Source organism: Oncorhynchus mykiss, chromosome 13 (assembly GCF_057628025.1).
Source record: "Oncorhynchus mykiss isolate SJ-2025 chromosome 13, ASM5762802v1, whole genome shotgun sequence".
Classification (NCBI taxonomy): domain Eukaryota; kingdom Metazoa; phylum Chordata; class Actinopteri; order Salmoniformes; family Salmonidae; genus Oncorhynchus; species Oncorhynchus mykiss.
The window spans coordinates 45,073,547-45,098,321 of record NC_143034.1 but is presented as its reverse complement, the minus strand read 5'-3'; the positions used below and the strand labels follow the sequence as shown (position 1 = coordinate 45,098,321).

At 44.0% G+C, this 24,775-nt stretch overlaps 2 protein-coding genes across 2 annotated transcripts in view; both read left to right on the top strand.

The window, feature by feature from the left end:
• The first annotated feature begins 288 nt into the window (after nucleotides 1–288).
• Nucleotides 289–17,317, top strand: LOC110486215 (plexin domain-containing protein 1). The gene is made up of 13 exons (XM_036940921.2): nucleotides 289–656; nucleotides 12,013–12,164; nucleotides 12,702–12,845; nucleotides 12,940–13,009; nucleotides 13,196–13,318; nucleotides 13,411–13,529; nucleotides 13,667–13,766; nucleotides 13,873–13,965; nucleotides 14,124–14,205; nucleotides 14,287–14,347; nucleotides 14,466–14,592; nucleotides 14,995–15,152; nucleotides 15,270–17,317. The coding sequence occupies exons 1-13, from the start codon at nucleotides 581–583 to the stop codon at nucleotides 15,387–15,389; spliced, it is 1,425 nt and encodes a 474-aa protein (XP_036796816.2). The 5' UTR covers nucleotides 289–580; the 3' UTR covers nucleotides 15,390–17,317.
• A 490-nt stretch (nucleotides 17,318–17,807) lies between these two features.
• The window catches only part of lasp1 (LIM and SH3 protein 1), a 39,665-nt gene continuing 32,697 nt past the window's right edge, over nucleotides 17,808–24,775 (top strand). The window contains exon 1 of the mRNA XM_021557647.3: nucleotides 17,808–18,330. Coding sequence (XP_021413322.1) covers nucleotides 18,262–18,330 — 69 coding nt within the window. The 5' untranslated portion in view covers nucleotides 17,808–18,261. The remainder of the gene's footprint in view (nucleotides 18,331–24,775) is intronic.

Sequence of the window (24,775 nt, the reverse complement as noted above, 5' to 3'; positions counted from 1 at the left end):
TCAATAGATAGATTCAGTGAAAGAGATTGTACTGTTTTTACTGCATTCATTTAGTTCTCTACAGCAGCCATGTCTGAACACAGAGAGAGACTATATCATTGTCCGGGGCTAGGAGATGCCATGGCATGCGTGTACTCCTCTACTCTTGAGCGCCCTAAGAGATAAGAGAGAGGGCTCCACTGTGATTCCAGATGATTTCACTAGCATCCCAGTCAAAATATGGAGGGAGAGAGACAGAACGTGGGGCACATCAAAGCAAAGAGGATGGATAGAAAACATGAGAGAGGCAGGACATGCAGGGAGAGAGAGAGAGAGAACACTTTCATCTCCTCAGCTGCTACTCCTTATCATCCCTCTGGCTTTGTAATCACCATGGCAACGGAAGGACAGCTTTAAGAGGGTGTTGTAGAGGGAGAGAGAGTGTGTAAGGGGAGAGAGCATGTGAGAGAGGGGGGGGGGGGGGGGGGGGGGAGCTACAGGGTGACTGGGACCAGGAGAAACCATGTAGTTGAAAGAGAAGAGAGGGAGAAGAAGGAAGAGTGAGAGGGAAAGAGCTGTGTTTTTGTTGTTGCTAAACAACATGTGTCTCAGTGCCTTGCTACTCATCTGTCTCTCCCAGGCAGAGTTGGGGAGAGTTTGGGCTCAAGAACAAACAGGTAAGCTTTTCTTTCTCCCCTACCTCTCCTGTGTTTTCCATCCTGATTCTCTTTTCTCACTGTACTTCATCCCCTTTTTTCACCTGTTGTCTCCTCCCTCCTCATGTCCCCCCCTATGGATCACTCTCTCCATTACACTGGAGGTTGGTCTCACCTAAATTGGGGGAGGACGGGCTTGTCGTAATGGCAGGAGTGGAGTTAGTGGACTGGTATCAAACACATGGTTTCAATGTGTTTGATGCCATTCCATTCGCGCCGTTATTATGAGCCGTCTTCCTTTCAGCAGCTTCCAATGCTTCACACAGCTTCACACAGCTTCTCTTCAGGTCAATCAGGTGTTGTACTTTCTGCCGTACAATAGTAACCTCATCCAGACTCTTCTCTACTTTTTAAAAAAGAAATCCCAGGATCATCCTTTATTTGCATAATATATTCCATTTACATCTGTCCACCTCTCTCTCTCTCTCATGCTTCCACCCTAACACGGCAGTCACAGCAATTTATGATCACATGGAATAATAACTTTGGTATTTAACATAAAAAAAATGTGTGTGTGTCTTGGCATTCTCTTTTTTTTTTGATATCTCATGGCTTCAATGAACTACGTAGAGATGTCTTTGAAGACATGTTTTTTTTTAAACTAATTTACTTATATATGGAAAACGGTGCAGGTTCATGACTGTGTTTGGAAATGGGCAAACCCTTATACGTTTTGTTTGTGCAGAAAGGTTAGTGACCTAGTTTGCAATCAAAGTGTATCCATAAAGAAACACCATGTTCCAGAATGACTCAGAACAACAACCCACAAAACAGCATTGCTTCGGCCTAAAATTAGATTTGGACACGTTTGTCCCTGCCACTCTGCTAGGCCTAAAAGTAGGGCATTCCAGAGTGGGAAAGAAGAGGGGACAAGACAGAAAAAACGGTCGAGGAATGTAGGCAAAAAAAAAGGTGGTAGCTTGATGAATCATGTTTTTTTTTTAATCCAGGTTTTTTTCATTGAGATAAAAGTTTTTTTTTTTCAAGAGATACCTGGTCCAACAGCATCAGGAGGAACAAAGCTTCAGACAAAACAACTTACATACACAAACACAACGTTGACCAAAACTGTAGACACACATACCGTACAACAATGACATATTACATGTGTGTTTGTCTGTACGTGTGTTGAAAGTGTATGCATTTCTGAGTGCTTGGAGTGTGACAGGAATGCTGGTAGACCGATGGAGGGGGATGCATCGTGATGTGTTTCTCCTAGCCATATAAAGCCTTTTATTAGCGATTGAGTACTTAGATTTGTCACTACCCCTGTCCCACCTCTGCACTCCTCTTTCTATGACTTCCTCACTTCTCAATAAATCCTGTAAGCCTTATTAGCCAAATCTCTGCTCCCAAATTCATATTTTATTTCCCTTCACCTAGTACTCTTTGCTGAGTGTATTCCCCTCGTGACCTTTGGTTTGCTCCAATATTCAGATGAGAAAGGAAGATGAATCCCATTCTCCTTCCCTGATACTATCTACCACCTTCAAAACAGCAACAGCTCTTCCCTGATACTATCTACCACCTTCAAAACAGCAACAGCTCTTCCCTGATACTATCTACCACCTTCAAAACAGCAACAGCTCTTCCCTGATACTATCTACCACCTTCAAAACAGCAACAGCTCTTCACTGAGCTAAATCAATTGCTTTTCGTGTTGATCTTACACGGAATCAAATTAGATGATTTTATTTTTTACATGCAGTGTAAAAAAGCTGTTTGAAATAGGATCAAGTGGAGCTACCCCTGGAGAGCTATCTGCAGCAGCTAATGCAGATTATGAAAACACAGCTTGAGGGATGAAAATGAATTGTGAGGCTGCTGACCTCAGAGCTTGGCTCTGTTCTTTGTCCTGTTGAGAATTTCATTTAACAAATGACTTATGTCTGGTCCAGCCATACTGGGGCCAAGCCTGAACAGAATAAAAATGGAAAGGATAAATCTGGATATACTAAATATCTGTGTGGATGACATCCATAGATGTGATTTCGCTGTCGTGGAGATTTGGATCGGCAACAGCAAGGGTCATTGTGACATCTATACAGACACTTCTGGCAAGTTCCAAGAGAACAGAAGGATCTGTGAAGTAGGGATAGAGAGGCAGGGAGGGAGACAAAGAACCTACAATCCTAAAGTGCAATTCTGCCACTTTTCAACCGCATATTCATTATCTCCAGCAACGTACCAGTGGGCACATACGTGTTATCGTCATGTTTCTATGATCTGGGGTTAAAGAGATAAGAAGAAAGGTCCTAAAATGTGATTCTCTTTGATCTAGGATTAAAAGAAACAAAATAAAAAAGGGATTTTTAAAACCTTGTTTCTAGCCATGGGGGGGGGGGGGGGGGGGTTCTTGATCGCAGTGTCACAGTGAAACCTCATAGTGTTTGAAAATCACAGTTTTTAAAATCTTTCAACTTTTCATGACATTTTTCTTCTACAAAGTGTATAAATGCGCCGTTTTGACATGTGTAGACAACGCTATTGTTCTGAAAATAATGAAAATGAGGGTGAAGAGTGGTGGAATTGCCCTTCGATTCTTTGTTCGAATTAAAGAAAGTGATTTCTTGGATGACGAGGCGGGATGTTGGCATTGGGGAATAAGACATGGTTCAGCCCTGATCTTCATTGAGATGCCTGACTGAGTTCGTTATGGGCTTTGTCTAATCATACAATGAAAACCAGAATTAATTCCTTTACCTCATCCACTGAGAAATTGGGTTTCACCATAACAGAGGAAGTGTGAGGTCATCACTGCTCTCTTGTTTTCATAAAAGAGATCTTGGTGTTTTTTCAGAATAGAAAATCTTGAAAGGCAATGCCATGACCTGGACACAAAGCCTAATAATGACCATACATTACAATAATTCATCATAATAATGTCTGGAAAAAATATATTTAGCAATATTTCAAAAACAAAACTATGTTTTTCCCATATTAGATCAAAAGTTCACATTATAATTCAGGTATCAATGATAATTTGCTGTGGCTCTGTAGTTTCAAGTTCTTATTGTCACGTGCACAAGTACAGTGAAATGCCTTTCCTAATGCAGTAATCAATATCATTGCAGTGCTATAAAATAAAGTAGAACAAAAACACACAAGAAATAGAAACAAGAGCACGAGAAAGTAAGTATGCTATATACAGGGTCAGTGTCTATATCATATTTACAATGTGCAGGGATACTGGAGTGATAGAGGTAGATATGTATGTATAGAGGTAAGATGACCAGGCATCAAGGTATATGATAAACAGAGTGACAGCAGTGCATATGGTCATCGTATGAGAGTGTGTAGTCAATATGAATGTGTGCGTGTTATGTGTGTGAGCAAATGAAGTGCGTGTGCTGGAATGTCAGTGTGAGTGAGTGTGTAGAGTTCTGTTAGTGTGCAGAGTTCTGTGAGTGTGTAGAGTTCTGTGAGTGTGCATGGAGACAGTGCAAAACAAAAAGAAAAAAGAAGGTACTCATGTTCATATGATCAGCCACATTGAGTTGAGCTGTAGAAGTAATGTGCCATCCGGCTGATCCTGAGCCAGCCCTTAGCAGCCTCTCCCATGCAGGAAAGGGTGTGCCCTCTTGCCTCCCGGTCTGACTGACCACTCACAGAAACAGGCCTGGAAATATGGGCTGAGTGGTTTCATAGCATCAGGGTGACTTTAGTGCTCAGGCCAGAAGACTGACTGTCTATCTGCCTATGAGCGGTAGCTTAAACTTTACCTTGTTTATGCCTGAGGGTGAGGGCAGATGACCCTCCCGTTAAATTAGTTTGGCCTCTAGTTCTATCCTTTTGGTCATTTAAAATAGTATTTTAGCATACCTGGACTCCAATTGTTTTAGACAATTAATATCAAATGAAAGCCTGAGGTCTGTGACTAAGTGACAGTTGCCTGTGATAAAGCAGGCCAGACAGTCTGTGAGCCTTATATTCTAACAGAAGAGGTGTTTATGTTATAATGGTATTCTCACTTGTCATATCCTATTTGTCCTCTATCAGGCATTCCAATACATCAGTGGTTCCCAGACTGTGGGGCCAAGGGGTCGGCGGGGGTCAGTTGGGCTTTCAACTTACCTTTAAAAGTTGTAATAGCAGAACACACCAAATTGGGTAGTATATTTGCAGTTTTCCTCCTGCAGTGTCAGTCATCGCAGACCTTAGAGAGATATTTATTAGAACTTGTCAGAAACGTCCAGATCAACTAGCCCATGTTAGCTAACGTTGTTTAGGTAGATTTTTTGCCCATTGATTTTGTTGTAATGTTTGAGTCACTCAGAGACCACATGAACAAACAGGACGTTCGCCAATGATGGAAGGGGGGGGGGGGGGGGAGTGAAAAAGTTTGGGAGCCACTGCAATACATGATATATCACCCCCGCATGTTGATTTTAAAAACAGACCTTCTCGAACACCATAGTCACACATGCCTGATTCTTCAAACTCGTTCTGTGTGTTCTCTCTCCCATCTGAGAAGATGACCCTGGATTGTAGTACTGTGCTGAAACTGGGTTCACAAGAGAATTGGAAGTTGTAGCCATAGAAATAGAACGGTCCCTATATGTTTCACATCACCGACCATACCACACCTAATTTCCCCAGAAACACGCTGCAGTGCTGGCAAACGCATACGTCTATGAGGAAAGCGTGACACCAAAGATCCAATTAGACTTTTTTCATTTTATTTTGCAGACCATCCCTGTACTTTACCTCAAAAAGAGCAAGATTACAAAACAAATCTAGGACCAAATCTCCCTTGTGACACTACCCACTATCATTGGCCTCTCACACTCTTTTAGCATTGTAGTTGTCCTTTAGCCCCCCTCCATTTCCTATCTCCCCCTTCACAGCCCCTCTATATACTCCTTATCTCGACTTGAAGCCTCTTGGTGTATTCAATTAGTCTCCCCCTGCTCTGGGTATAATAGTCTGTAGGGTTATTCCATATAATTACTAGCCGTGGTGCTCGTCGGTTTGTTTCTGCTCGCAGTAGGTAGCCGACCAGTTAAGAGAGTTGGGACAGGAACTGAAAAGTCGCTGGTTCAAATACCCGAGCTGACCAGCTGAAAGAAATGACCAAGCAGGCAGTAAGTAGCCTACCAGTTAAGAGTGTTGGGACAGTAACTAAAAGGTTGTTGGTTCAAATACCCGAGCTGACTACCAAACATATAGTTTGTCTTGACAACGGAGCAGGGCAAAAGCACAAACAGATCTGGGACCAGGCTATAGAATGCATAGGAATTTAACAGTGACTTATAGGATCTATTTCAATTCTATACATCCAGTTGGAGAGTGCAGAAACAAACATGTACTACACTGCACATTTCATTTGAAATAGACCAGAGTGTACCATGTAGGAATGTCAAAGTGATAATGGCGATAAAATAAGACATTTATGATTTACAAATGTGATGGAATGATAAACCCTTGGTTTCCTGAGTCTATTTGAGATTGGGGGGGGGGCTTAGCTGCATGTAAAACCCTCTTCACTCCCTTCTCCCAACAATCATCCTACTAGCGTAGGACATGCAAAACACAGTCTGGATGGAAGCGTGACTCTTTACCACAACAGTCCTTGACTATTATGAAGTGACATCTCTTCCTCCACCTCCTGCCCTCCTCTCAGTGCTGTAGACACGCAGGCTCCTCTTGTCTTGGTGATTAGCCAGTGATTTAAGTACCGATGGCCTTGAGGGTTTTATTCTAGACCACTTAACTTGATCAGAGCTGGCCAACTACAGCCCTGCTCCCTACACCCCTTAGCTCCCTCTACACATTCCACTTGCAGGTTATTTCAGTGTTTGGTTTAGGTTTCTGTTTATATGCTAAACAAACATAGGCTTCTTTTCAGATGTCAGAAACAAGCCACATGTACAAACTGTTGGCTAGTGTCAGTCAAGCACCAGATTATTTTTACTTCATCAGGTCAAGTCAGTAAGGAACAAATTCTTATTTACAATGACGGCCTACCCTGGGCCAATTGTGCGCAGCCGTATGGGACTCCCAATCACGGCCGGGTGTGACGCAGCCATCTTCAATTTAGGGTTAACTATACCTAAACATTCTGAAGAGTTAACATGAATGAAGTGATTAGATTCAGTAAGGGCACTGGTAATACACAATTTATGCCTGTGCCAGTCAGGGTTGATTCCACCCAGTTAGTGCAACAAAATCTGGTAACAAAAAAATGCCGTGTTCTGAGTCGGAGTTCTATCACATCCGGTATCCGAAAATAACGAACATCTCGCGCCCTCTGATCTAGCAAGCACATTCAAACGTGAACAGACTGCACATTTTATAACTGGTAAAATATTGAAAATGTTTGAGCACGGGCTTTCGACCAGAATCATCATTTAGATCCGCCTGTTACCCAGCTCAGTTTGATCTGCTCAACAAGTTTTTCCCAGAGAAAATCACCAGAGCAGCAGAGACGAACTCTTCGCGGCAGCCATACTGACCACGGCATGTTCATGGTGATGCCACCGGGAAAAATGAGCGTCACGGAGTGAATTTCTTTGCTTTTTTGTTTGCCATATGCCTACCGATATTCGAAAACTTCCTGTCGTCTACTGAAAGCAAGAAACAAAACAGTAAACATGTAGTACAGGAAAGCACATAATTTAGGGTTAGAAGAAAGACTCCGTTTGAAAAAAAAACACGTGCGGTGACATTTATATAGTACGTGTGACGTCATGAACACACCCCATCTTTGAGTAGGACGAAATATTCCTAAAAGTTGCGCAACATTGAAGCTGTCTGGATCAGGCAGGCGGGTTCACCAGAAAAAAACGAATAATGTAATGATGATAATAACAGAGATGTACTGTATGATAAAGCAAAATAGTCCAATGCAGATAACAATAAAAAAAATGTTAGTAAACTCAGCAAAAAAAAGAAACGTCCATTTTTCAGGACCCTGTCTTTCAAAGATAATTCGTAAAAACCCAAATCCAGACAGTAGGCAATTAAGGTCACAGTTATGAAAACTTAGGACACTAAAGAGGCCTTTCTACTGACTCTGAAAAACACCAAAAGAAAGATGCTCAGGGTCCCTGCTAATCTGTGTGAATGTGCCTTAGGCATGCTGCAATGAGGCATGGGGACTGCAGATGTGGCCAGGGCAATAAATTGCAATGTCCGTACTGTGAGACGCCTAAGATAACGCTACAGGGAGAAAGGACAGACAGGCAGACCACGCGTAACAATACCTGCACAGGATTGGTACATCCGAGTGTAACCATGTGAAATGGCTAGCTAGTTAGCGGTGGTGCGCGCTAATAGCGTTTCAATTTGTGACATCACTCGCTTTGAGACCTTGAAGTAGTGGTTCCCCTTGCTCTGCAAGAGCCTCGGCTTTTGTGGAGCGATGGGTAACAATGCTTCGTGGGTGTCAGTTGTTGATGTGTGCAGAGGGTCCCTGGTTAGAGCCCGGGTTGGGACGAGGGGACGGACTAAAGTTATACTCCATACATTGATGCTATTGACCCGGATCACTGGTTACTGCGGAAAAGGAGGTCAAAAGGGGGGTGAGTGTAACCGATGTGAAATGGCTAGCTAGTTAGCGGTGGTGCGCTAATAGCGTTTCAATTTGTGACATCACTCGCTTTGAGACCTTGAAGTAGTGGTTCCCCTTGCTCTGCAAGAGCCTCTGCTTTTGTGGAGCGATGGGTAACGATGCTTCGAGGGTGACTGTTATCTGTGTGCAGAGGGTCCATGGTTCGAGCCCAGGTTGGGGCGAGGAGAGGGATGGAAGCTATACTGTTACACGAGCATCACACCTGCGGGACAGGTACTGGTTGGCAACAACAACTGCCCGAGTTACACAAGGAACGTACAATCCCTCCATCAGTGCTCAGACTGTCCACAATAGGCTGAGAGAGGCTGGACTGAGGGCTTGTAGGCCTGTTGTAAAGGCAGGTCCTCACCAGGCAACAACGTCGCCTATGGGCACAAACCCACCATCGCTGGACAAAACAGGGCTGGCAAAAAGTGCTCTTCACTAACGAGTCGGGGCTTTGTCTCACCAGGGATGATGGTCGGATTTGCGTTTATCGTCGAAGGAATGAGCGTTACACCGAGGCCTGTACTCTGGAGCGGGATCGATTTGGAGGTGGAGGGTCCGTCATGGTCTGGGGCGGTGGGTCACAGCATCATTGGATTGAGCTTGTTGTCATTGCAGGCAATCTCAATGCTGAGCGTTACAGGGAAGACATCCTCCTCCCTCATGTGGTACCCTTCCTGCAGGCTCATCCTGACATGACCCTCCAGCATGACAATGCCACCAGCCATACTTGTAACGGATGTCGTCTGGAGATAGAGAGGAGGACCAAGGTGCAGCGTGGTAAGTGTTCATGTCTTTTTAATAAACAAACACTGGAACAAAACAATAAACGATGTGAACAAAACGAAACAGTACCGTGTGGCCCAAACACTCACACGGAAACAAACACCCACAAACCAAAAGTGAAACCCAGGCTACCTAAGTATGATTCTCAATCAGGGACAACAATTGACAGCTGCCTCTGATTGAGACCCATACTAGGCCGAACTCAAAAACCAACGTAGAAAAACAAACATAGACTGCCCACCCCAACTCACGCCCTGACCATACTAAAACAAAGACAAAAACAAAGGAACTAAGGTCAGAACGTGACAATACTGCTCATTCTGTGCGTGATTTCCTGCAAGACAGGAATGTCAGTGTTCTGCCATGGCCAGCGAAGAGCCTGGATCTCAATCCCATTGAGCACGTCTGGGACCTGTTGGATCGGAGGGTGAGGGCTAGGGCCATTCCCTCCATAAATATTTGGGATCTTGTAGGTGCCTTGGTGGAAGAGTGGGGTAACACCTCACAGCAAGAACTGGCAAATCTGGTGCAGTCCATGAGGAGGAGATGCACTGCATTACTTAATATAGCTGGTGGCCACAGCAGATACTGACTGTCCATTTTGATTTTGACCCCCCCCCCCCTTTGTTTAATGGACACATTTTTCCATTTGTGTTAGTCACGTGTCTGTGGAACTTGTTCAGTTTATGTGTCAGTTGTTGAATCTTGTTATGTTCATACAAGTATTTACACATGTTAAGTTTGCTGAAAATAAACGCAGTTGACAGTGAGAGGGCGTTTCTTTTTTTTACCGAGCCTATTTAAAGTTGACCTTGCCACATGTTTTTTTTTTCTGAAGGCTGAGGAATGGGCCTAGAGAAATGTAACCACTCTCAAATTCATAGTCAGAGCTATGGATGCAAGGACTGACCATCCATGATATCAAAAGTATAGTTGTAACTATGTTTTGAGGCTATGGTGGTTTCCATTTCCATTATGTACAACGATTGGAGTAAAACACGCTTGTATGTTAGGTTCTGATGGGGTACAACAGTTGAGCTATACTCATGAGGTATTTCTAAGTTATATTCTTCAGGATATAATGGCTATATATCATTCATTTGTCCATGAATTTATGTAGCAACTAAGGATTCTAGCTGTAAAGGTATAGTTCACTCAAAACGTGTATATTTTAGTATTTTGGTCATTAGTGCAATGAATACAATCCCCCAAAAACGTCAGCAGTCAAGTTTTCAAGATAAAGCTTGATATACAACGTTATCTCGCAACTGTATTCTATACAGAAGTGCACTATAAAAGATAGAATGCACGTACAATGCTCTGTGCACATAAAACACAACACTGCTGACATAAACGAGAAGGCTTGGATGTTGCAAACGTTGCGAGCCAGCATCTTTATGACACTGGATGGCGAAAGGCCAGCAGAATTAGCAATGGAATGTAGCTAGCATAGACAACAACATCCCCAGCGCCACACATTGACAACCTCTCCAGCACCACTCATGTCAAACACCTCCTGACTTAGCTAGATGAACTGGCAACTAACCATCTCAATAACTCACAAGCAATTGCCATGCAGGGCCAGAATAAACAAACAAAAACAAAAAACGACAGCAACTGCACTGCACTGAGAAGTGTCCCAAACTGAACAAGAACAAGAACAAGAACAAGAACAATAGATCCTATATGGGGGAGGTCCTATATGCATTCTTGTTGAGTCGGTGATTTCGGTAATTTCCGGACAGAAAATATCTATGTGGCTGCGGCCTGAGAAGCAGTATAACCAGATGCATTGTGGCCTCAAGCAGAGTGCTGTGGGGACGTGTGTTATCTGATAACAACGGAGGTCCTCAGAGATTTGTCCCTCCTAATCCCAGATGATGTCAAATCCACATTGAGTTATTTGTTTGGATAATGTTTTAGCAGAATGTTGTGGAACATATGCTGCATTGTAAGTTGCTTTGGGAACTGCTCACAACTTTGGCTCCAAGAGACAGAACATTGCAGTCCGTGGGATATGCAAGACAAGGAGAGGAGGAGGAGGAGGAGAGAAAAGCAAAGCGGCAGACGAACAAGAAATCCCCAAGGCCTTTCTAGTTTGTTGTATTGTGATTAGACTGTGGTCCAGCCATCACACATTTTAATGTGTGTGTGTGTGCGTGTGTGTGTGTGTGTGTGTGTGTGCGTGCGTGTGTGTGTGTGTGTGCAGGTGCATGTGTGGGTGCGTGCAGGTGTAGGAACTCCTGCACCTGTTCAGAGGTTGAAATGCATGTCAGCATTCCCTCATGGCCAGAGATATGTTAATGCTATGTTCACTTTCAGCCCACAATATCCAAACCATTGCATTGAGAAATACACACTCGGTTCAGGGCTATGCAGTAACCTAAAGCCAGTGTTGGGGAGTAGTGAACTACATGTAGTTCAACTAGTAATTTAACTACATTTTGCAGTAGCTTTGTGGTAGTTAAACTCAATTCTAATCTTGGTAGTGTTTTCAGTAGTTAATTACTTTTTTTTCTGCCATGGGTGTAGCTAACTACTGAACTACACACTACTTTTTTTGCAAAAAGAACATCTGGGTGATATAGGCAAGAATGTCCTTTCTTTTTTCAGCATTAGACCTGCCTAATTCTCACTTTAAACTGATTTGTGTTAATGTGCTAAATTACACATTCTGTTGACATCTGACTCCAGAGCGATTTTTCACAAAGTAGTTTTGATGTAGTGAACTACTTTTTCAAAGTAACTTTAGTTAAGTAAACTATATTTTTCTTAAGGCTAGCTTGAGTGTATCTTAACTTCTACCAGTGAGAAGTAATTGGTTTCTTGGTTGAATATTTTCAGAGAAACTTCCCCAACTCTGCCTAAAGCAAATGCCTGATTTGTTTGTAATTTGACCGAGTGGGTTCAAACATGAATCTTCTGACTGAAACTGACTTGATCTGTGTCACTGACTCACTGTGTTTTGGACAGAGATGTGGTATCATGTGAATGGACAGCAGCATGAGAAGCCATCACACAGGACCCCCAGAGAGCCGTGGCTGGGTTACGCCAGGGTGGCCAGGGAAGTACTGGGAGGAGGACTGACCATTGACACCCTACCAGACAACATGACACACTTAGTGGTGAGTGGCGCTGGGTCAGTGGTCCAACAACACTATGTGGGCAAGATGTGAGATTCGCTTGTTCTAGTTGTTCCAGTTGTGGTGGTAGAATACTGCTCCCTGCTGGCCTTAGACAAAACATACCCTCTGCATTAGACTGCAGAGGGTATATTGAAAAGAGTTGAACAATGCAGATCCAATCAAATTGCAGTGAATCATTTTAACCTCGCTGCTGAAATTTACAGTCCAAGACATTTAAGGATATCCTAAGGTTTCTAAAAGCGTATCCCTTTAGCTTATGTAGTATGCAACCTGCATTCTTTATATTTAGTATCCCTCTCTTGTAATACTACTATGTAATAAACTGGAGACTGGAACTCAATGTAGAGTGTGTGTTTGTTTGTTTGTTTGTTTATGTGGGTCTGCATTCAAATGCTGCTTGTTGCTGTTGTTCATTATAACACATCCCCTCCGCCCCTTCTCACACCATTATTCCATCTCTCCCATCTCATCCCTCAACTTCTCCTCTTGCACTCACCTCTACTGTTTCTATAACAGGAGGACGCTGGTAGGTATTACTCGTGGCGTAGTTTTGGCCCTGATGACCAGCGCACAGATGAACTCTGGGTAGATCTAAATGACCTAGAGCATGGCCAAGTCAGAATGCATGGCATTTTGTCCAACACACACAGACAGGCTGCGGTGAGTCATACACACAGTTACACACACACACACGCGCGCGCGCACGTGCACACGCATCTCATTTCCCTCCCTCTCTCTCTTCCTCGTATTCCAGAAGGTCGCCCTCTCATTTGACTTCCCCTTCTACGGACATTATTTGAGGCAGATTACCATAGCAACAGGAGGTATATTTCATTATTCTTCCAACACATGGCAAGTTGTTCAAACTCAGATGGAGCCACTTATCATAATGCTTCCTTTCTACTCCCTCCTTGTTACGTACGTTAAGACTAGAAGGAATTAACTATTGTAACTACCAGTTGCCACTTGCCATGCATCTCCATAGAACCCTGACCTCTGACCTTCCCCAGGGTTTATTTTCATGGGAGAGGTCACACACCGCATGCTGACAGCAACACAGTACATCGCCCCCCTCATGGCCAACTTTGACCCCAGCTTCTCCAAGGAGTCTATTGTGCAGTACCTGGACAATGGTGAGCCATAGAGTAACGTTCAAAACAGCGCTTGGTATTTGACTTTTGACCCTTGGTTGACCTCTGTGTGACCTGTCCTGTACTGACCACAGGTGAGGTGTTTGTGGTGCAGTGGGAGCGGGTGAGACTCCACGGGAGGGAAGCAGAGGGGGCATACACCTTCCAGGCTGCCCTGCACCTCACGGGGACCATCACCTTCAGCTACAGAGATGTGAGTGGGACTTACAACATGCACACTTATGAACCTTGTTCAACACGTCTTTGATTTGAATGTACTCCATCTTAACACAGTCACACTTTTCGGTTTCTCTGTCCATTTTTCTCTACCTGTCAATCTTGCTCTTTCAGATACCTTTGCCAGTGGAGGTGATACGTTCTGCTGAGCACCAAGTGAAGGCAGGGTTGTCAGATGCATTCATGGTAAACCTGCAATCCCCTCAATCCTCAGGTTAGCACCAAAGGGTTCCCTAACCCTAACCCACAGTTATCCAGTTTGGCAAATCTTTGATGTCAAAGACTTTTGCTAAAATTATCTGAAATGATATCTCTCATAGATGCCCAACGTCGGCTCTACGAGTACCATCGGGTGGACATCGATACAACTAAGATCACCAACAACTCTGCCTTTGAGTTCACTGCATTGCCTAGTAAGCAGCTAATCTCTATCCCTCATACAGTCCTCTCAGACATTTCATCCTCAATAACCAGTCACAGGCACAGCTTAGTATGATGTTAATGCCAATGCCAATCATGTCGCTGCAGAATCAAAACCCAGGTCTCTCTGTCTCTCCCTCCCTCTGTCCAGCCTGTCTGCAGCATGACAGCTGTGAACTCTGCCTCTCGTCCAACCTAACCTCTGGCTGTACCTGGTGCAACATCCTCCAGAGGTGAGCAGGAGAGGAGTGTAGGTCGCTATCTGAATAAAGGAGTACTTGTTCCTTTGTGTTTGACATCTGTGTCTGTTTCAGGTGCTCAGATGGAATGGACAGACACAGGCAGGAGTGGCTGGACTACGCCTGTTCAGAAGAGGTAGAATTGGACCATGTCAATGAACGTTCACATACTTTACATGTACTGTACATCAAATGTAAATCACAGTCTCAGCTTCCTCTGTTAAAACCACAATTCCCATCCATCATATGGACAGGCCAAAGATGTTACATGTGAGGATTATTCCATGGGGAGACCAGACAGCTCCATTGACCCTTCAGTTCCCTCAGACTCTGAGGTCACCACTCCCCTTGGGCCCCTACTAGAAGGCCCTGCCACGGAGAGTAAGTCAAGTGTGTAAATGAGTGTGCCTGGGAGGGTTTATATCGGAGTATCAGAGTTCAACTGTGCATGCAGCAGTGTTAAACAGAGCTAGAAGGCCCTGCATAGTAATGCCCTAGTGCTCTGTGTCGGTCTTTAGCCGGTGCCTACAGTAATCTGAGTGTTCTTAGAACATGCAAAGAAATTGCACAGAAATGAAGTTCAGGAAAATAACAATGGAAGCAGTTTTAGTCCTAACTGCTCAATATCCAAACTGATCCTACATTTGAGCTTCCTCCAGATGACACCAAACGTGTGATTCGATACAATGGTAACGGTGGGTGGATCTTGATTCACTTTGAATTGTGTGTATGGAGCCATGTTTACAGGATTTTGATTGTAGATGGTCTCTCTTTCCTGGTTAGACGTGAAGACAGGCCCCCCGAGACAACACGACGGGTCAGCTCACACAGGAGTTATAGCAGGTGTAGTAGCTGCATTGGTGCTACTGCTGGCTCTGACACTGCTGGCTCTTTACATCAACTCTCATCCTTCTGCTGCCTCACCACTCTACATCCTACAGGTTAGTAACACTATCAGGGCTCACATTCAACCAGCTCTGTCCTGTTAAATGTAGACTTCTCCTCCCATCCTCTTTAACCTTTTAAAAACAATGATTTGTATGATCTAATTTCAATAGCGACGCAACAGCTACTGGCCATCCATGAAGTTCAGGAAGCAGGGATTCCACTCCAGCTACGCAGAGGTGGAGGTCGAAGGTCATGAGAAGGAGGGAATCATGGAAGCTGGCCAGTGCTGACCGGACTGAGGAGCAACTGGATGATGAGGAGATAAAAATGAGTTTGTAGGAGAGGATGGAGTGAGCTTAGAGCTACACACACATCCCTTACTCCATTACACAAATCATGTTTTTCTGTTCATTCATTTTTCAATAATCACCTCAATATAGTCCCTGTCTTTATTGACTAAAAAGTGGGTGGCATTTTATATAATTTTTGGCAGACAAAGTCTTCTACTCTTCTTTTAAACGTCCGCTACTCAGGTTTTAGGGAACGGGACAAATGGGAAGAGGCCACTTTTAGGCTTTGCTAGAATTTCTTTGTTCAGTATGGGTGTGGATGAGTTCCAAGTTTCTCACCATTTACCACACACCTCCATGGGATGTGTAACTGGAATAAACTGAGATACATTATGACTATCAACATCCATGGAAAAAACACTATAAAGGATTCTGTATCCCTGCACTTCCATGACAAGAACAAAGACCAGTTGTGGATGTTCTTCAATGATCATCTCTGCAACTTCTTTTTTATTGTATAGTTAATGTTTGAACGTTTTGTTCCTGTATTGCTTTTTTAAAGATGTACAGTACCAGTCAAACGTTTGGACACACCAACTCATTCAACAGTTTTTATTTATTTTTACTATGTTCTACATTGTAGAATAATAGTGAAGACATTAAAACTATGAAATAACACATATGTAATAATATAGTAACCCAAAAAGTGTTAAACAAATCAAAATATATTTTAGATTCTTCAAAGTAGCCACCCTTTGCCTTGATGACAGCTTTGCACACTCTTGGCATTCTCTCAACCAGCTTCACCTGGAATGCTTTTCCAACAGTCTTGAAGGAGTTCCCACATATGCTGAGTACTTGTTGGCTGCTTTTCCTTCACTCTGCGGTTCAACTCATCCCATACCATTTCAGTTGTGTTGAGGTCGGGTAATTGTGGAGGCCAGGTCATCTAATGCTGCACTCCATCATTCTCCTTATTGGTCAAATAGCCCTTACACAGCCTGGAGGTGTGTTGGGTCATTGTCCTGTTGAAAAACAAATGATAGTCCCACTAAGCGCAAACCAGATGGGATGGCGTATCGCTGCAGAATGCTGTGATAGCCATGCTGGTTAAGTTTGCCTTGAATTCTAAATAAATCACAGACAGTGCCACCAGCAAAGCACCCTCACACTTTCACACCTCCACCTCTATGCTTCACGGTGGGAACCGCACATGCGGAGATTATCCGTTCACCTACTCTGCGTCTCACAAAGACACGGTGGTTGGAACCAAATAGCTCAAATTTGGACTCATCAGACCAGGACAGATTTCCAACAGTCTAATGTCTATTGCTCGTGTGGACTTGGTCTTTTACCAAATAGGTCTATCTTCTGTATAACACCCCTACCTTTTCACAACACAACTGATTGGCTCAAACGCATTAAGAAGGAAATAAATTCCACACATTTTAAAAATACACATCTATTAAGTGAAATGCATTCCATGTGACTACCTCATGAAGCTGGTTGAGAGAATGCCAAGAGTGTGCAAAACTGCCATCAAGGCAAAGGGTGGCTACTTTGAAGAATCTCAAATATAAAATATATTTAGATTTGTTTAACACTTTTTTGGTTACTACATGATTCATGATTCAAGGTAAAAAAAAATCCATATGTGTCATTTCATAGTGTTGATGTCTTCACTATTATTCTACAATGTAGAAAATAGTAAAAATAAAGAAAAACTGTTGAATGAGTTGGTGTGTCCAAACTTTTGACTGGTACTGTACATGCCAAGAATGTATTTCATAAATTGATCAGAGGCAATTCAATGACTTCAAAACAGCAGAGTGCTCTTCATACAAGACTTTGACCTTACAAATTAAACCCAGATTGAGGATCATGTTTTGAAATACAGTACTTTCAAAGAATAAAGGCATTTGAACGAATAATGTTTAGTTGCAATGTCAACCATAAAATTTCATTTAATTATAGTGGGCCCATGATTTCTGCACCCTGAGACCAGTGAAACCAATTCTGATTTGCGACAGCAGATGTCACCCAAACCAAATTTATTTGCAACTTTATTCCATGTAGGCATTCACAGTAGTCTACATACAGATTGTAGCAGATGGGATGATCATCATGTGGAATAAAAAGGGTTGGCGTGTATTCTAGATACATTTTCTATAAGTCATATACACGATTTTGAAATGCGCTTCTTCAACGGTAATTGTGGTTTCCACTAGATAGCACAGCCACAAAATAAATAGTCTCTATCGAAAAAACTAATAAAAACTTAGATTTTATTTTTGGTCTTAATTTAATATTAGGGTTAGACATACGTTTTGCAGTGTGGTTAAGTTGGGGGTTATGGTTGGGGTTAGGTTTAAAATCACATTTTAAGAAGATAAAATGCCGAAATGGGCGGGGTTTAATACTTTGTGACTGTGGTAACTAGTGATGACCAGTGATGGTGGTGTGATAAATCTAGTTCCGCATTCCATGGAATCAACCAACTTAAAAGCATTGAGTATTGCTTTTTGTGATGGATTTCACTATCAAATATAGTATACGCTGATCGATCTCCATAGATTGATATCTGATCACAGGATTTATCCAATTATAAACGCCGCCTTTGAAATCAAGCGTCTCTTTGTGAGACCGCCCCCTTTCCTTTCTCCTCGGGAGCGCGGCATTGGAAAGAGAGGCGCCGTGCACGCGCTTTACGTCTCTGGTTCGTGTACTGACAGCCAGCTGTGCGATTAGAACGACAACAATCTCCGGGTTTTGATCAATCCAGCCGTCAAACTCGACCCGTATTGTTTGGGAAGAACACGTTTACTTGACAGTTATTTTTTTTATCGTCTAATTTATCCAGCATTCCTCAAACATGAATCCGTCGTGTGGCAGATGTGGCACAATCGTGTACCCGACGGAAAAAGTGAATTGTCTGGACAAGGTAAGGAAAAAAACATTTGCAACCAGGCATTTGAATTGGCAGTCACCTGCTTCTGTTTGTGTATTATACATCCCGTTATCAATACAGTTTTCTTTAGCGTGTTTGTTAATGATTTGTGATGCCCGGGCAGGTAGGCTAACATTCGCTAGATAGCACGTTACCTGTCTGTGTGGATGTGATTGTGAAAGACTAGTAACGTTAGCTAGTTTTCTCTTTTGATTTGTTGAACGTTTAGCCTGCTAGCTAATTAGGTTTGCTAGCTAACTAGTCTTTTTAAATGATCTGATTTTTAATTGTATATTTGCCACGTTGGATTTTCACAGATTTGAATTCTTGAACGAAGCGTTTCCTGTTTTCACCACAAACAAGCCAGTTTCAGCTCGCTGCGTTAACGTATGGGCTAGCTAGCTAACGTTATCAAAGACAGGAATGTGGTTAGCATTTCCATCAGCCGGACATCAGAGTAGTCAGTATCAGATTGTGATTGATGGCATACAACGAGCAATTATGATGAACTAGTTTGCTGGTCACTAAAGATTAACGTCTACTACATTGCATTGTAAAATATACCTTACGAGGTTAGTCCAAATTGATGATTTCAGTTAACGTAACGTTACCAAGCAAGATGGAGAGATTAATTAGAATGTTCGTGCTTTCAAAGTTATTTAGCCAATGTTAGTTTCAGTTCTCCCCAAATCCAGAAATTAACATGTGTGATGAGTTCCCATCGCCAATTTCATAGCCAAAGCTTCATTGTGTAATTTAAATCAGTGTCAATTTGACTCAAGCTAAGCACCTTGGTTTTTCAGGATGCTGTTTAAAAGTTGAAACAATAATTTGGGGTTGTTCAGTTGCAGTAGTGCCTTATCAAAATCCAGTGTTTGCTAGCAGCTCACACAAGCTACCCCGGATAAGGAAGTGTAATCTACCAGGGTGTGGAAGAAGAAAAACTCCAAGGGAACAGAGCCATGCTTCACACGTTCAGTGAAATTCACTTCTTAAAACAAAACAAAAAATTAAAGTCCACACAATGTCTATCACAACATCCATCTGTGTGGGCTTTGTGTGAATGCGTAGGCTAGCGAGTGTATTAGAAAACAGTCACTGTGCTATCGTGGTCTTGTCTGTTTAGTCTCTTGCCACTCAGTACTGCAGTAACACGTTCTGCAGCATGTTGTTCTGCTGCCAACAGAAACAACACTACCTTTATGGCACGTCAATCAGGCTGAACCACACAATCCCTGTCGCCACTTCTTTTTGCCCACTGGGTAGACCAGCGCTATAATAATCATATATTCTCACATGGTCCCTCTTTTTGTAATTTGATCGTCCGTTACTTTTGCTGCCAGAGCGCACTGAGCACATTGCATGACTCTACTGGAGGATGTGGGCGGGGTCACCTCTTGTGGTGAGAGAAGGATGCATTGGCATTTCCTACACACTCTAGTCTAGTGATGCCGGGGCCGAGCTTATAATTTGTCTAATGGGTATTGGGAAGGCCTTGCGGAGCCGATCGCTGTAAGTGGGCGTTATCTGTTTGGGTCGATAGATGGAGCGTCTGGTGAGAGACGATAGAGCACATTATCAGAGATGCCAATACTTGTGTACACTGCACGCCCATGGGTTTGAACTCGTCATACTCCCTGTTGTGCAAGTAGAAGGCCCTTGTTATTGTTGTCCAACAGGATGGAGATGAAATTGACAACCCTTGTCTTGGGTTAAAATGTAGATCCCAAAATAAAATAATACCTTACACATTCATGTAAACTATGTCTGGATGTTGTGGCTAGAAATCAGGTGAACTGAACACAAGCCGACACCGCAACCGTGTTCTCTGGAAAATCATGCCGAAAGCAGCGCACATTCCTGCAGACAGACACTCCCATAAAAATGTGCTCTGTCAGAGGCCTGCTGTGCTGCCTGTCTCCCCCTCTGAGCTACACACAGGCTCTGAGCCCAGGGAGCGTCTGTCTGTCTTAGCTGCTATTCCGCATCAGCGCTCTCCTCCTCAGACACACGAAAACAACCTCCCTATTCCCCTCCTGGGCACCGGCTGCCCTTCTCGTTTGTTTAAACCAGACGAGGCCGACCGGCGAAGGGTGGCAGTTTTCCCCAGTCTGGTTCAGGTGAAGGTAGTCACGGCTGCAGTGTGCGGTTTCCTCGGCGACCGCTGAGGAACTGTCTTCTGGTGTAATGTGTATGGGGGCTGTGCTGTGGAGAAGCTGGGCCACAGCCGCTTGTTTGTCTGCCGCTCTGCATTTCATTATAGTGGGACGGGGATCTGCAGGAGGAAGGGGGCACCTGAGGATGAGGGGTAAAGTCAGGAAGTGAATGTTATGTGAGACGAAAGAGAGTAGGCATACTCATCTGTCTTGCCTTCAATATGTGGACGTTGCCTGTTTAGTAATGCAGTACTATGCTTCAGAGGTTTCTGACAAGTCCTCCTAGCTATCGAAGCAGATGAGTGCTGTTGAGGACCTGGAGCCTCGCTGTAAGGGTTATGTTAACTGCAGGAGGTGGTATTTTGCCAGATAGTAGGTTATTCATAACCAGAGTGCCGACTGTACAGCCTATGCAAAACTGTTTTAACCAAGCCTGGAAACATGGCTGTGTGCGTGTATTCCTATTTGAAAGACTGAATTTGTTTGACTGTGTGCAAGTACTAGACAGATGATGATTGGTTCTGTGTTCTGAGAGTCTCTGTTATATTGATGGAATGATTTTCCTGTGTGGGAGATTCTGTATACAGGTAATCACGTACTCAATATTCTACACTGTGCCTTTGTGTGTGTCTGTTGCTCGTACCTATACTTTTAAAAAATATTTTATTTTGATGGACGTTCTCTCTCCCTATCCGCAACCCGTTCTGCAAGGACTCTGCTTCATCAATATTTCATTATTTTATTGTGACATGCATACCACTGTACATCTGCTCTGTGGCTTCAAATGTGTGTGAGAGCAGCCCAGGGGAAGGGAGGGAAGAAGCTCACAGATAAGTTCCTCTCCTCCTTGAAAAGCAGACCCCCCCCCCACCACACGCAGGTAGAGTAGGGAGAGAGAGAAACCTGTGATCTTCCTCAACTCTGGAAGAAGGGCAGGTTCAGGGAGGGGAAGCGAGCACAAGGTCCTAAAGAAGAACAAAACAGAGTCTGTCTCCTGTCCCGGCTCAAATATCGTCTCTTAGCATGCAAGGTAACATGTCGGGACGCGTCGATAAGCTAACTCGATTAATGTTTTTTTTTTTTTTAAGATCATAAAAAGTCACAGCTTTGGATTTATGGTTTAGGACTTTCAGTTTGACTGATTTTTCTAAATACAAGCCATAGCTTATTTTGCTCCTGTGTAAATTCAGGGCAGAGGATTGAAATGAACAAGACTGGACAAAATGCAGCCATGTAACGCATGAAGGAACCTTCCTTCGCCTGTTTATGCAAGGTGTGTTTTTAGATGATCAAATTGTGTGCCTTTTCATACATTTGAAAAGTTGGTTATGGTTAGGTCTAATCACAGATATTATTATAAAATAGAGCCCTGGAGGATACGAAAATATTTGTGTGGCTCCAGCATAGCTGTCTGATGCTCTGTGTTCTATCTAGCAGACACTTATGATATGACCTTTCAGGAACAGAGAGGACTGTCTCATCTGTAATGCCCAGTGTATTGTTTTTTTTTTTTTTGCTCATTGAAATCCTTGCGTTGGGTCATTTTGTTTTCTTCAGGTTGCCTAAGTCCAAACTGTGTAAAAAAAATAATAATTAAATTGGGGAAAATGCTTTCGGTGTCAACTGAAACGAGGTAAAGCAAATGTATAAAGTATGTAGAAAAGATTATGGTCGCGTAGAATGCTAAAATACGTTATACGCCGCCAAGATGGGGGACCTCTAAAATTTAATGGAGGAGGAATCGACACTCTTCTGCACCCCCTGACATACCCACCACCTTAAACCTCTTTTGATCCAGAAACATCCCTGCATGGTACACAGTGCACAACAGTCTTAGTTAGGTCAAAGGTCAGAATGCAATCTGACTCTGAACCAACAGAGATACCGCCACCATCTTTTTAAGAAAAGCTGAGAGGTCAAACCCGACTCCTCCCATGTAAACTGAATCATGTCCACTCCCCCGCTCATCACCATCTTGGCTGATGCAGTCACACCCCCACCGGCACAAGCCTCATCATATGCAACCCCCCTCCCCCCAAATAGCCCCCTCCTGGCGATCTCATCAGGATCAACAGTGCCAACTCTCTGCACGCTAGTCTGCCTACTGCCTGTCAGCCCTGACCAGACCTTTCTACAGACACTGTTTATAACAGGCTCATTCAAATACACGGCGTCAACGACTAACACTGATGATCTGTCAGTTGATCTTATTCAAATAGGCCTTTCTGATACTGTCTGATCAGACAAACGAGTCGTGTAATTCACTGGTAGTGTCTAGAAATGGTTTCCTACTGAAATGAGATTAGGCCTTTTGAAACGGGCTGGCAAAATGTGGGTGGATTATATTTAAAAGCTGATTCATGTTGTCCGAAGGGTGAGCGTTTCCCCCCCCCCCCCCCCCCCCCCCTTCCCCTCCGGCCAGTCGCCTCTAATTGTGACTCGGATCAGAGGCAGGGTCCATGGTGGAGTCAGTCACCTGAGGTTCTGTGCTCTGTATATGTCTATGGAACTGGGACACCCGTTGCTCTCAATACTATGGCTCTATTAATAGGAGTACAGAGCAATTTGTTTCTCCTGTTCTCTGTGTGTGAGATGGAGGATTTAGGATGAGACTGTGGGAAAGGGACTGTTCGGGCGAAGTGGGGAAAGGGACTGTTCGGGCAAAGTGGGGAAAGGGACTGTTCGGGGAAAGGGACTGTTCGGGCAAAGTGGGGAAAGGGACTGTTCGGGCAAAGTGGGGAAAGGGACTGTTCGGGCAAAGTGGGGAAAGGGACTGTTCGGGCAAAGTGGGGAAAGGGACTGTTCGGGCAAAGTGGGGAAAGGGACTGTTCGGGCAAAGTGGGGAAAGGGATTGTTCGGGCAAAGTGGGGAAAGGGACTGTTCGGACTGGCCGTGTGCTTCCTGTCCAGAAACAAGTGAGTCAACATTGTACCAAAATGCTCAGTCTTTCTCAGCTCTCCACAGTCAGGGATTTCAGAATGGTTTGGTGCCGGGCAGGCGGTGTCTCTGTCTGTTTAAGCACACTACAGCAGATCGACACACACACCATACCAAGTGGTCTGTGGATGAGTGTTAAGTGCATACTTTAGCGAGAGCTGTGGTTCTCCCGCTGGCCAACATAAGAGGTTGAGTGTGGTAAAAGCGACTGCATCGAGTAGGTCAATAATTAACCGTGGGCTTCAATGAGTTATTGTAGCATTTCCCAAACGCGGTGCGCATTTTGTTTTTTTTGCCCTAGCACAACACAGCTGATTTCAAAAGATCAACGCTTGATGATTGGTTGATTTTATTTGAATCAGCTGTGTAGTCAAAAAACAAAACGTGCAACCCTTGGGGTCCCGGGGACCCAGTTTGGGAAACCCTGAGTTAGTGGCATCCAGATGGGGGTCGCTCTGAGGCAACACACACTGTGTGTGTGTGTGACTGAAAACCTTGTGAGTCGGGTAATGTCCCTATCGGGTGTGCACACAGCCTGACAACGTGTCTGGAGTGCCTCGTATAGCCTGGGGTCTGTCTGTACTGGCCAGGGTCTCGGTCACAGACAGGGGGATCGTTCGGCTGCCTGAGCGCGTTCACGAGATGTAGCCCTGGACCCCAGAGCTGCGCTGATTCAGGGAGAAAGTCCTGCTTTTAACAGCGTTACATTTTTCTCTGCCTCCGTGTCCTGATTCTCTTACCGACTGCCAGATCCTGCCTCTCAGCCTCAGCACCCACACAGGCCCCGGACGGGTTTTCCTGGAGTCTGAACACTGACACTCTCGTCATCTCGTTCTAAACGAATCTCTCCCCGCCTCGCTCAGTAGTGTGTTAGCCCCAGAGACGGTCATGGGCTCTGGGGGGGGGGTGACCTGATGGAATGTGGGTTAGCAGGTTGGGTGAAGGCCGGGTATAATTTTTTGGGACACGGCTGCAATCCAAGCCTGTTCTCTATGGCGCTGGAATTCGCCCAAGGTCAATATTGCGTTTACCCCGGTAAACACAGGATCAAAGTCCACTGCTGCCATTCAGCTCACCTTTACCCCTCCGCTTGAAGGCATTAGCACCCGCAGTCACACACCCCCTGTCGGCCCTCCCTCTGTTCCGTTTGTTTATCCAGTGCTTCTCCATAACACACATTGGGATTACAGATTAGGGGTGATGCCCAGAGGGAATGTCGAGAGTATGGTAACAGAGAGAGACGGGAGTTTAGACATCAGATCGGGATGAATATTTAGACAGGTGGACAGACTAAAAATGGCCGCCGCATCCGGAAACAGCTGAGGCCTAGATTTAGTAGAAATGGA

What these genes read in the sequence shown, in the direction of transcription:
- LOC110486215 (XM_036940921.2), top strand. Translation starts at nt 581, where the DNA reads ATGTGTCTCAGTGCCTTGCTACTCATCTGTCTCTCCCAGGCAGAGTTG. An exon ending in TGAGTTCACTGCATTGCCTA is followed by an intron (nt 13,966 to 14,123) that starts GTAAGCAGCTAA and finishes CCCTCTGTCCAG; the next exon opens with CCTGTCTGCAGCATGACAGC. An exon ending in CACCACTCTACATCCTACAG is followed by an intron (nt 15,153 to 15,269) that starts GTTAGTAACACT and finishes TAATTTCAATAG; the next exon opens with CGACGCAACAGCTACTGGCC.